The sequence below is a fragment of the Melitaea cinxia genome, chromosome 3 (genome assembly GCF_905220565.1).
Source record: "Melitaea cinxia chromosome 3, ilMelCinx1.1, whole genome shotgun sequence".
NCBI lineage: Eukaryota > Metazoa > Arthropoda > Insecta > Lepidoptera > Nymphalidae > Melitaea > Melitaea cinxia.
The window spans coordinates 7,851,749-7,865,217 of NC_059396.1; the positions used below are offsets into that span (position 1 = coordinate 7,851,749).

Genomic DNA, 13,469 nt, shown 5'->3' on the forward strand with positions numbered 1-13,469 from the left:
TTGTCATAATTAGAAATCGACGATTTAGCCTGTAACATCCCACTGATGGGCATAGGCCTTTTTCTCCATATAGAAGAAGGATTGGAGCTTACTCCACCACGCTGCTCCACTGCATGTTGGCGGATATGTTCCCTACTATTAGAAACGATCGCTATCAGGTATTTATAATAACAACCGGGACCGTAGGCTTAACGTGCTCTCCAAGGAACGGTGGGAGGAACCTTAAGAATAGACAGACATCCAAACCAGAAAGAAATATTTATACACTTCAAATATCCGTCCCGAGCGAGAATCGAACCCGCAAATCGTCGGTGTTTTAGGCGACTACTGGCACTACTACACCAGAGCGGTCATTAATAAGAGATCACTATAATTCAATAAGATTAGCAGCTATATGTAAAGTACCAACAGTTAGTACTGAGGTAGGGCACAGCAGGAATTTCCTGCTCAAAATATGGAGCAGCCCGACTGGGGTAGTACCTTACAGAAGATCACAGCAAAATAATACTGTTTTCAAGCAGTATTGTGTTCCTGTTGGTGAGTAAGGTGACCAGAGCTCCTGGGGGGATTGGGGATTGGGTCGGCAACGCGCTTGCGATGCTTCTGGTGCTGCAGGTGTCTATAAGCTACGGTAATCGCTTACCATCAGGTGAGCCGTACGCTTGTTTGCCGACCTAGTAACATTAAAAAAAAAAGTTATTGCAAACATTTATTTCGTCTTTTTAGTGTAAAATAAACTACGAGGGAGCGTTTTTATGTTCGCGGAATGAAGGGGTTTGAAATAAAAAACCAAATTATTTTTCCTTTTCAATATATTCACTTGCAAGACGGACACATTTTTCAGTTCTTTCAATTAATTTATTTATACCCTCATAAAAAAATGTTTTATCTTTATCCTCAAAATACGCTGAAACTGCCTTCATAACTTCATCATCGGTGGTAAATTTTTTACCCCGCAGCTCTTTTTACATTTTTGGAAATAGGTAATAATCAATCGGGGCCAGGTCTGGGCTGTACGATGGGTGGTTCAAAATATCGAAGCCCACTTTAACCAGGGCAGCCAATGCAACGCGGCTCTTGTGAACGGGCGCATTGTTGTGCAAAAGCAGCACACCTTTTGTCAATTTTCCCCGTCTTTTTTGTTTAATGGCTTCTTTTAATCGCTCTAATATTGAAGCGTAGTATTCTCCGGTTATAGAAAAACTTTTATCATTATAATCGATCAATAATATTCCTTCTGAGTCTCTGAGTCTGGGGCACGATATTCGATTTTTTCCATATTTCACTTTTCACTCCTGATTATTTTGCTTGGTTGGCGATAGCTCAAAGACTAATAGTCTAATAACAATGAAATCTCAAATGAGTCACTAAACACGTTACGATCCTAATGAGCCTTTTTTTTAACGTCGGGAAAATCCGTCATGGACACCCTCCGGTAGGGGGGGCTCGGAGGGGATTCAGACTCTTACTGAATAAAAACCGCCACGTGTGTTCTGCCGTACGCCTATGTGGCGGGATCACAAGGACGCTGTCAGCTCTTTCGAAACCCCGCCGGCGCTTGCCCTTTCGGGCCCACCGCGGTACAAAGCACCTCGGAGGGCGCACTCTAACACGAAGCGCGCCCTCCCCTCCTTGGGAGGACCGTGCCGTGGACACCCCCCGCCCGCATTGTACCTGTGGGTGCTACCATCCCACGCCGCCCCGGCACCCCAGGCCTAGCCCGGCGGTGCGGGACACCAGGCACCTAGCCCGGGGCGGACAATGTCAACCAGAGCCAACAAAGGCCAGGGTTGCCGCAGTCAAGGCCCTCCAGCCGACCGCAGCCACGGCGCGAGAGAGCGCCCTCGCACGCCTTAGGGCGGGCGAGCGAACCCACCCACCCCGTCCTCCGCGTGGGGGAAGGAAAGACCGACCCCCACGTCACCGCGCCGTCTCAGCACCACACACACCGCCGCGCCTCCGTGCCAACACACCCGCGCTCGCAGGACCACCCCACTACCAGACCAGAGCGGGACCAGGAGCGCATCGTCTGGTTTTGGTCCGCGGGGGTCCGAAGACCCCTACCGCCCGCAGTCGTGAAACCGCAGGCGGCACTCCCCTATCCGCCACCGGGGGACACGCCCAGTAGAAGTCCAGCAACTCCTCCCCGCCTGCAGGCCTGGGATCCTAATGAGCCTAATCAACCCCCGCCAACCCTCCCATTCCGCGAACTTAAAAACGCACCCTCGTATAAAGCAAATAATAAATTCATCTTTACTTGAGTACCATGAAATAATATTTTTTTTTTTTCTATTTTCAACCGACTCTGTCGGTTTCCAATTCGACTACATTTTTTTATGTTTATTACCTCATAACTTTTTATTGAGTGTACCGATTTTAATGAATCTCTTTTAATCGAAAGTCTGAAATCTGAATTGTTTCAATAAAGTATATGATTGTATATATTAAAAAAAATTACCCTAAATTACCCTTTTTTGAACCTCTGAAACCCACGTAACCCCTTAATTGATTTTTTCATTGAATACTTACGTCGTATTACTCGTTTATGTAATTTGAGTCGGTTTGTTTTGGTTTGAGAGCAAACTCAAATATTTTATAATATGAAGGTCGCAAACAAACGTATAGCCCGCCTGATGGTAAACGGATACCACAGCCTATGAACACCTTCAACTCTAGGAGCATTGGAAACGCGTTGTCGACCCTTATCCCTAAAGTACTCTCCAGAAGCTCTGGCTACCTCCACAGAAACACAATACTACTTAAGTATTGTTTAACTTTATAGTCCTATAATTAGTAGTGAATGATTTATACGATCCTTATCACCATTATTTACGTACTATATAACGTTGATTTTTTTGTAATGATATGTAAATTTCTCTTACTTTCCTTAAAAATTTATTTAATTTCTTTATTTTAGAAGCACATTTAAAAAGTGTATATATCCATAGCATTGCGTTATGATAGATATATCTTCTTGAGGCATATTTGTACATAATTATAATAAATTATGTTTTTTTTTCTTTCTATTTTGTAAATGCTTTTAATGTAAGAAGATTTACACTATTTTACCTGTCGTTTTTTTTTTGTGTTGGCGATAAGACTTTTTTATAATATTCTACAAGGCCGCGCGTATTGTATTATAATTTAAAAAATAATTAAAATAATAATTAAGAAATATTTTCCTCAGATCTTAATAAAATTAAAAACTTGTAATGAGATAAAATTAATGAAATTGTTCTTCCATATATTTTACAGAAATTAATATATCAGCGATATTAAAATATAAGATTGATTTATATTGTGTAAATATTATAAATGTATTGCCGGTGTAGGTTGGATGAGGATTGCGGAAAACTGGGATGTCTGGTGCGAACTTGGGGAGGCTTATGTCCAGCAGTGGACTTTTTTTTTTTTTTTTTTTGTTATCGCAGGGTAACCCATTTACGGGTGATATCCAGGATGCCCGGGTAGGCATTCCTAGACCGTATGTCGGCTTAGCACTTGGGGGTGCACTACCGACCAAAACCCCTGCGGGAGCCTTCAGCCGCTTTAATTGGAGGGTCCCGGATCTATTAAGTTCCTCATTAATAAATAAATAAAAACTAACGTTAATAATACATCCATACTCTAACAACGTACAATTATACATTGGTGTGGAAAGGACTATTCTGATATTATGAATATGATTTTAAAGTGTTTATTTATTGTATCGCTCGAAATTTCATGTATATGTAATAATAAAACGTTTGATATATTTTATCGTATATTTTATAAAAAGAAATATATATTAATAAATATATAGAACAATCTTAAAAGGTAACTTCATTGTTACAGAGAATAGCATATTTTCATAATAAAAAAATATATTTCCTTATTCACGGCTAGGAACTATATAAGCGAATTAAAAAACCCTTATCTAACCTCGTTTGTCATTGTTCTATTATCTAACCTTGGCCAATTGTTTTTTTTTAATTACTTAACATACAACCACGCTCATCAAAGTATCAAAATGCTTGAATTTTGGGTAACAGTTGACTGATATGTTCAATAAATATTTACTTACTAAGTTACTACATATATAACTAGTATAAGTAAGAAATAAATTATACTTGTCTATATATATGTATATATTATATATGTATTATATTTCACAACATCCACGGGCTCTTAGTTGCCCATGCCGTTTGTACTACATGAAGGAGTTCTAAGACTGTTTAAAATCGCCAAGATGGTTCGACACTGACAGCTATTTTCTGTTATAAATAAATACATATCACTTTCAATAATATATTTTACCGAAACGTAATGTTTGTTTTTTTAATTTATTTATTGATATATATATATATATATACGAACATATCTCAAGTATATATTATATTTACATGCACTTCTTATTATATACATACATAAACTACTATATCATTATTATATATACATATATACAACTACGTTATGAAATATTTTAAATATAATATTTATTTAATCAATCTCAAGTTTCCGGAATGATCCTTGATCCACGTGATCCTTCTTTATCCGTTTTGATTCGTCTGTTCCAAACTCCATTTCTCGTTCCATCCATGGTCTGTATTCGATGACTTTTTTTTCCCAATAATCTAAAAAAGTAATGAAAATTAACACTGCCAACTAACGTAGCAAGTTTTGAGATAAAAAAATAGTTTGTGTCATTCCGAGTCTTCTTCAACACTTATTTTTTAAACGGTTTTATTTAGCTCACCCCGTTTGTTTTATTTTTTATTATTCTTGGGTCAAATTTAGTAATTCAAATTTCACCCTCTTCCTGTCAACCGATTAATCTGAAATTTTATATACACTTTGGATTTTGGTGACAATACAATTATGTTTATTCATTATCATTATAAATTCAAGATGGCCGCCGCTACAAAATGGCGGATAATTTATGTTTTATTAATCCCATCAATATGGGTATCAAATGAAAGGGCTCAACAAGCAGAATACAATATACTATAAAAAATTGAAATCCAAGATGGCGGCCGCTACAAAATGGCGGATAACGTAGGTTTTATCAATCCCATCAATATGGGTATCAAATGAAAGGGCTCAACAAGCAGAATACAATAAACTATAAAAAGTTGAAATACAAGATGGCGGCCGCTACAAAATGGGGGATAACGTAGGTTTTATCGATCCCATCAATATGGGTATCAAATGAAAGGGCTCAACAAGCAGAATACAATAAACTATAAAAAGTTGAAATACAAGATGGCGGCCGCTACAAAATGGGGGATAACGTAGGTTTTATCGATCCCATCAATATGGGTATCAAATGAAAGTGCTCAACCAGTATAATCAATGTACTATATAAAATTAAAATCCAAGATGGCGGCCTCTACAAAATGGCGGATAACTTAGGTTTTATCAATCCCATCAACATGGGTATCAAATGAAAGGTCTCAACAAGTAGAATACAATTTACTATGCAAAATTGAAATCTAAGCTGGCCGCTGCTACCAAATGTCTGATAACAATTTTTTATCAATCCCACCAATATGGGTATCAAATAAAAGGGCTTGACAAGAAGAATACAGTGCACTATACAACCTCAATATTTAAGATGGGCCTTGCAATAATGAAGCACTAAATGAATTAAACAGAATGCGAAATAAAAACTAAAAACTAGAAAATAAAAATAGGTAAAAAAACTTTTTAAGTTAAACGGTTTTATGTTAAACATACATTGCAATGTTTAAGATAAATGTACTAAAAACCAAAAAATAATAAAATAGATACAGTCGTGGGAATTATAAACATATGCATAGACTAGACTAAAATAAAACCGTGGGGCACGTCAATTGTCTACAAATTATCGACTTAATGTGCGATAGAAGAATCGTTTAATTCGTCGTTAAAATAGGCAGTTGGCCCGCAGACGGTGAGGAAATTACTTACTATTTTCTTGCTCATGGAAATTCCAATAGTTATACACTCCATGTAAATAAAAGAGATGTTTCAACTAGTTTATCGTTGGACATTCACACTGCTGGCTGGCGAGGAATCGTTTCACTGCTCGTAGTTTGTCTTTAATCGACAAAACATATGATAAAAGTACTACTCGCTCACCACTATGAAACCCTAAAACTCGCTTATAATCGAGCTTGCTAGCTTGTTTCCACATTCTAGCCCTACTTATCACACGTCCATCGTTGTCGGTTGAACAACTGCCTAATTATAGTGTAACATTACAAAACAAACATTTTAATCAACGATTGTAGACAATTGACGTGCCCCACGGTTTTATTTTAGTCTAGTCTATGCATATGTTTATAATTCCCACGACTGTATCTATTTTATTATTTTTTGGTTTTTAGTACATTTATCTTAAACATTGCAATGTATGTTTAACATAAAACCGTTTAACTTAAAAAGTTTTTTTACCTATTTTTATTTAGTTTTTATTATTATTTAGTTATACGTATATCTAGAATACCTCCTACTTAATTTTTTAAATATAAAATTCAGTAATTATAGTATAGAAGTACTCTTGCATACTAAAATTACAAAACTGATAGACTTCTTATTTATTGGTTTGATTAACTTATCTAATTTTATTAGTATTAATCCTTCCTGCCTACCATTACATCCATCCATCCTTACAAACTTTCAAGTTATTATTATGATATAGCTGCCCGGACAGACTTCGTTCCGTCAAAAGTTAATATTTTTTTTTCCATGGGCCTTAAGAAATATACAAAAAAATAAATAAGCCGCATTGATCGAGCCATTCTCGAGTTATGCGCTTAGCAACATTCATTTTTATTTATACTATAGATTATTTATACAGATATGACTTTGACTCCAAAACCTACGCACACACACCACATAAATATTATAAAGATACCGCCTCATATATGACACTCATAATTTAGATATCTCAATAGTAATAACAATGATTCTCAAGGTAAATTCCATTCAAAAATAAATGTTTATAATGCTAGGATTTTAAGACTTTTTTTGCATCGAATGATGCACGTGTTACTTGGCCTTGATTTAATAGCAAAGGCTAACAAGTCAACTTAACTAAACTCTTTAAAGCCCCCTCCGCAAAAAACTAACTTGGTTGTTTTTGAAATTATACTAGCACATGTGAAGCGTTTAGTCAAGTAATTATAAGAAAATGAAACATAATTCCGTTTTGTACCGAAAATGCATAATATCATATTGGAAAAATGATAGATATTAAAGCCGCTAGATCTATTTTAACAACACGTAACTAAAAACCACTGCAAGTCTCTATCACTAGAAAATACCGCACCGAATTCACTTCGAGAGCTATGATGCCTCAGACAGAGATTGGGGTCAAACTTATAGCAGCAATAGTTTTGCGTCGGGTGTTTAACACTATTAATTATTTCTTTAAATATATTGAAAATATATCACAATTAATAAAATGAAAACATAGAAACAAAAGTGAATTTTAAACTATTTTACCTAATATCTCATCGATGGTACCCGCCGTTCCTCCGTATTCCACAGGCAGTGTTTCTTTAGGTAAAGATTGCAGTAATTCTTCCTTATTTTTGTATATTCTTAACTAAAATTCAAAATGAAATGTAAAAGTATATAAGATGTATGAAAGGGATGGATGTATGGAAAGTTTTATTTAAACTCTAAATTTAATTATAATCTAGTCACTTCGAAGAAAAATAGCTTTACTTTATACGAGGACATTTTTGGAAAATGGATAAATATAAATGCATCAAAAATGGATATGTGCGACCTTGGATCCCAGTTTAAAAATGCCGTCACAAATGTATGCACAATTTTAGTTTCATAAAAACGGCAGAAGATGATCACAAAGTTGTTTCTTCCAAAACCTTAACTTAACACATGAATTTCTTAATTCTATAACATAATATAACTCACTCTTTCCCGTGATTTTTGACCCAAGAATCCAGATATCAGTTTAAAAATAACCTCAATACCAGACGGTACATTTACATGATGGCTGCCTTTAAATCGTAAAGGCAACGACTCCTGAAAGAGACAAGATTTAAATTATCTTTAAATTAAAAAGAGGCAAAATAGATTAAACAGAAAATAGTTTTGTTTTTTGTACGGTTAAATACTAATTTTACGCTTCAAATAATTTAATGTATTAATAATTATTAATAAGGTTATTGGTATCTACGCATATACATATTATGACTAATAAATTGAATAACTCTTTTAATAAATTGTGTAGATTACTATGTTGTTCGTTCGTTCTTACTAATTTGTACTAAAGATAAAATATATCATGTTATTATTATTTTGTGTTATTCGACACTTAGTAAAGATCAATATCTAGATTTGAAAAGCATATCACGTATCTCTTCTGCAACCACAATCAATCAGTAATTATGCTGCGTGAGTGTATTATATCTGCATAATGTTTATTTGTCTATTTCTTTATTTAATTTATATTCAACGATATCCAAAAACAATATAGGCTCTATACAGAATATTATTTCGCTACTTATTTAGCGGTAAAAGTAATAAATACCTCCTATATATACTTCTCCCTATAAGTATGTAGTTATTTTTTTCTTGTTAATATAAATACTTACATTTTTTATAATAAACATTTTTCGAAAGGTAATAATTTTCTTCATTTTGAACCTCTAAGAACCATATTAATCAAGAATTGAATTGAAATTAATTTTCCAGGCAATTTTAACATATTTTTCTCCGACGACCTTTTTTTTAAAATTTGGTTTGATTATTGATTTATTTTTCTTCGTATAAATTAAAGACAATTCAATGTATATACCTGACTAACAGCTACCAGTTTCCTTAGCATGCTAGGAGTGGCTTCCGCTAGATGATTTAAAGTAACTTTCTCATAATCAACAGCTATCTGTGTTCCTATCACAGTGGCGGTGTCGTTTTCAACAACTAAAATCTGTAACAAATTATTATTTTATGATTTTATTGACTGATACAGCCTGTAACCTCCAACTACTGGGTATATACCTTTTTAACAATTTTGGAAAAGAGTAGAATATTAATCTACCACGATGCTCCACTACAGTTTGGCTAATATATTTCCAGTATTAGTAACGATTGTTATCTTGTGTCTACTCGTATGATAACGACTGTCTCCGAGTCACTTTGGAAAAACCCACACCACATTTAGCACTTCTTAAGTGAATTAAAACAGTTGCATTTTGGAAAAGCTCACCAGGAAAATGCAATAGAGGTAAACATTTGAGTAGGTTGGTAAAGGACACGAAGAAAATTGCTGGCCTACAATGGCAACATGTAGCCCAATACTGGGAAAATGGAATGTTTTTGAGGAAGCCTTAAAGGGGGACCTGGAAGAGGTTCCAAAAAAAGTGCTTAACCAAATTGATGTGTACCTTACAAGATAATATATTTTGAATATATTGTCTATACTAATATTATAAAGAGGTAAAGTTTCTAACTTTGTTTGTTTGTAAGGGGTAATCTTCGCAAATACTGATCCGATCATGAAAATTCTTTCACAAGTAGAAAGCTACAAACGCTACAAACGCTACAAAGCGTTATTGTACAAAAAAATCTGTGATAAATAATAGTATATGTAAATCAAGTCGGAGAAATGCGAGCGAGATGAAAAGTTTACTATATGTTTGCATCACCAAAATATAATAATTAACGCCCAACGAAGTGGGCACGGGTCGGCTTGTAAATAATGTTATTAGTACAATTAGAAGAATTATTCTCATTAACGAAATTTTTCATTGGTTCTTAATTACGAAACTTGTATAATTAAAGGGAAAATTTTACCAAAAATATACTTTTTACGTTTTATTTTTTTATTACATATTTCTTAACTTAATAATTAAAAATGTGAAAATATTATGTTTCGGATAAAGAGAATATTTGCACGAAAATATGTACGGAGACATAATATAAATTAATAGCTACAATATATAAGCTTACTAGCTAATCCTGCAAATTTTGTTTTGCCATATATGTTATTAACCCCTTTATCCCCCCCCCCTCCCCCTCTTATAACTTAGGGATATGAAAAAATAGATATTGGCTGATTCTCAGACCTACCCGATATGGACACAAAATTTCATAATATTTTATTAACCCCCTAAATCCTCCCCCCCCCTTATAAATGAGGGCTATGAAAAATATATGTTGTTCGATTCTCAGACCTACCCAATATGCACACAAAATTTCATGAGAATCGGTCAAGCTATTTCGGAGTTTAACTACAAACACCGCGACACGAGAATTTTATATATTAGATATTATATATATTAGTATAATAAGATATTAAGGTGGCGCTAATGTCATTCGTGAAAGTTGCGTAAAGTGTATGATTTTTTATATGAGAATATCTAAGAAAATATTTCTGTTTGTAAGGGCTACCGGTTGGCGTTAACGCTATTCGACAGATGAGGGTATCTAGTGGATAAAAGTTTATGTTTCAGCCTGTAATATCCCACTGCTGGGCATTGGGCTTCCTTTCCCATGTAGGAAAAGGGTCAACTTAATCTTAATCTATCACGCTGCTCCAATGCGGGTTGGCAGAAATATTCTCTACTATGAACAACGATCGCTATACATACATGTACATGATAACAACCGGGACCGACGGCTTAACGTGCTCTCCGAGGCACGGTGGGAAGACCCACAAGAACTCACATCCAGACTGGAAATAAATATACTCGTATGTATAAACACAAATATCCACACCGAGCGGGATTTGAACCCGCGACTGTTGGTGTGTTTTGGCGCCGCTGACACGGCACACGCACCATTACACCAGAGCGGTCGTCATTTTAATTTTATTTAAATGTAAAATGTATAGATTTATTTATTCATAAAGCAAAATCAAGGCCATAGTTATTGTTGGCAGAATAATAAGGAAATCGCATATTAAACAAAAAAAAAATTAACCATTTTTTTACCAATTTTAATAATGATTAAAAAGTACTTGTACTTACCTGAACTAAATAATATAAAATACACATTAAATAAGCTACACTGTATTTTTCAATATCATACCGTCCCGGCCTTATGAGAATAACACAGGGTCGTTGCTCATTATTTGCTTGTGGCAAAATAACGCATGTACTGAAATCAGTAAAAACATGCATTACATTAACGATATGTACTATGAAATTTTCTATTAAAGATACAAACTGCTTATAGGCACATGACTGATAAGATCTACAGCATAAAACTAAAAACGGCTTCAAAAAAATATAACGTTACACAAACAAATCATTAACCACGTTAAAAGTAATATAATAGTAATTGCAAAATAAGATGTCTTTACAGCAATATACTCAGACAAAAATAAAGGTGAGGTTAGCATTCATTGAAATCTGATGTTTGTAATAATTTTTTATAATGAATGATTATCATGTAATGAATGATTTTACAGAATATCCAACATTTATTATCGTAATAAAAATTTTACAGCTGTAAAGAAAATTTACCCCAGCCTCAAAAAATTTATAAATTCGGGTTCAGTTGGCTTTAGTCGTAAAGTTATTTCAGGGGCAGTTGTTCGCAAAGAGTAAAACAGATCGATCTTTTCTTTGACACGTTCTAGACTGAACTTGCAACCTCTGAGTATAGCGATAAGCCACTGGTCATCTGCAAAACGAAAAAATATGTTAGTGAATATTACTGTCACAAAACTTCGAAACTGGAAATTGAAAAAGATATGAGGTGAAACACAGCAGAAAATACAAAATCAAAATCTGGAGCAATCCGACTTGGTAAAAAGTCAGACAAATATTACTGCTCTAAGCCCAATGTGCTCCTGTGGTGAGTAAGGCCTAGGAGTAACTTGTACCTCTACAGAGCCCTAAGATTGACATAGCGCGTGTTATACTGCAAACGTCAACAGGCACATAACATCAGGCAGACTAGACTGTACGTTGATTTGTCACCCAATGGTTTAAAAATTAAACAAAAAAATATTAAAAAATTAACCAATCACCAACCTGTCCTCGCTTTTAAATGAGGTTGTTTTGATATCCATTCCTTTATATTCATTAAATCATTAGGAACTTGATTTGGATTCTCGTTCAGCTCATTTTTGGCTATTTTAGCCAAACCTGGTGATAGCTCTCGTATCATTGAAGGTAACTATAAGTTTAAATTGAGAGTGCATCAATTAATGTATTAATACATACATTTTTAGATACAAATTAATTTTTATTTTTATTTTACAGGCCAACTATTTCGTACGTACTTATAGCAGCTAAGTGGCACTATCCGAAGACAAGATTAATATTATATATTAATAGTTTTACGTTATAAAATAAAATCACATAATTAAAGACCCTACTACGCAAAATGTTATATAGTAAACAAAATACAATCAGATAAGAATAAGAAAACTCATTCGCACATAAGCCTTATAGAAATAGCATAAGTACACTAAGTTTACCTACTTATTTTTGCTTTTAAAGATTTTTGAACGTTGTTTAAAACAATTATTACTTTATTATTTTCAAATTCTGATGTGTGTTTACGGCAGTAAAGACACTCTATCTCTGCCGTGGGTGCCGTAAGGGATAACACGGTTCCACTACCACCTTGGAACTTAAAAAGCCGACCGATGGCGGGATAAAAATGGCCTATGTCCAGCTGTGGACTAGGATAGGTTAATGTGTGTGTGTGTCTGTGTGTATTTTCAAATTATAATTACTTTAAACTTTTATTTAATGATTTTATTTACATTGTTTCACATTACGTTAACTTAGGACCGAATTGAAAAGCTTTTAAAATATTATCGATATAAAAAACCATGACATTTTTCCTGACAACTACTCCGCTTAACAACATGTTAATAAATTTATACGATTTTTACAAATTACTTAAAGTCATTTAAGTACAAATATGTTTAAACATATTTGTATTTCTCTCAAAGAGAAAATTAAACCACGATCAATATTATAATTCCTATTTCCTTATAGTAAAAAAAAAGTTTACTTTTTACAAGTTATAAATATAATAACAGCATATAAATATTTCAAGAATTTTATACATGAAAAATACAACGTATCAATTTAATTAAACTCTTCATTTCATAACTTTTAGTTGTGTCACTTACTCTGCATAAAATACGGTTGTTATAAAAAAATACTGTAGATAAGAAATGTAAATACTACAACCACGTTTACTGTAAGAAGAAACTTAACTAAATATATTTACCGTTTGTTTAATAATAATATTCACAATAATGTAGCTGCAATTTTAAACAATGTCTTTCAGACACGACCTATCACGATAAATTAGTATCACGATATAATGAAAAACGTGTTTTAACCGCGCGCTTGGTTATCTCTATAATTAAAACCATGTAATAAATATATTACTGTAAATTACAAAAAAAGTATTGTGAAATAATGTAATGTTACGAATAACGTATACTGCCAGTGCATTTTTTGAGACTGTGCGGTGGATCGATGGCCTATTGGCTAGTAATGTATTAT

The 13,469-nt window shown here is 34.0% G+C and overlaps 1 protein-coding gene across 1 annotated transcript; it reads right to left on the reverse strand.

Moving 5' to 3' along the window:
- Positions 1-4,479: 4,479 nt before the first annotated feature.
- Positions 4,480-12,113, reverse strand: LOC123669372 (alpha-tocopherol transfer protein-like). The gene is made up of 7 exons (XM_045602978.1): positions 11,973-12,113; positions 11,460-11,619; positions 10,962-11,091; positions 8,789-8,920; positions 7,903-8,013; positions 7,468-7,570; positions 4,480-4,613 (listed from the first exon to the last, which is right to left on the reverse strand). Exons 1-7 carry the CDS (start codon positions 12,106-12,108, stop codon positions 4,480-4,482), a joined length of 906 nt encoding a protein of 301 aa, XP_045458934.1. The 5' UTR covers positions 12,109-12,113.
- Between the last annotated feature and the right edge of the window lie 1,356 nt (positions 12,114-13,469).

Excerpts from the sequence above, each read along its gene's own strand:
- LOC123669372 (XM_045602978.1), bottom strand. The coding sequence starts at position 12,108 with ATGATACGAGAGCTATCACCAGGTTTGGCTAAAATAGCCAAAAATGAG. Across the intron at positions 7,571-7,902 it reads GTCAAAAATCACGGGAAAGA|TTAAGAATATACAAAAATAA; the intron begins GTGAGTTATATT and ends TTTGAATTTTAG. Across the intron at positions 4,614-7,467 it reads TACCATCGATGAGATATTAG|ATTATTGGGAAAAAAAAGTC; the intron begins GTAAAATAGTTT and ends TTACTTTTTTAG.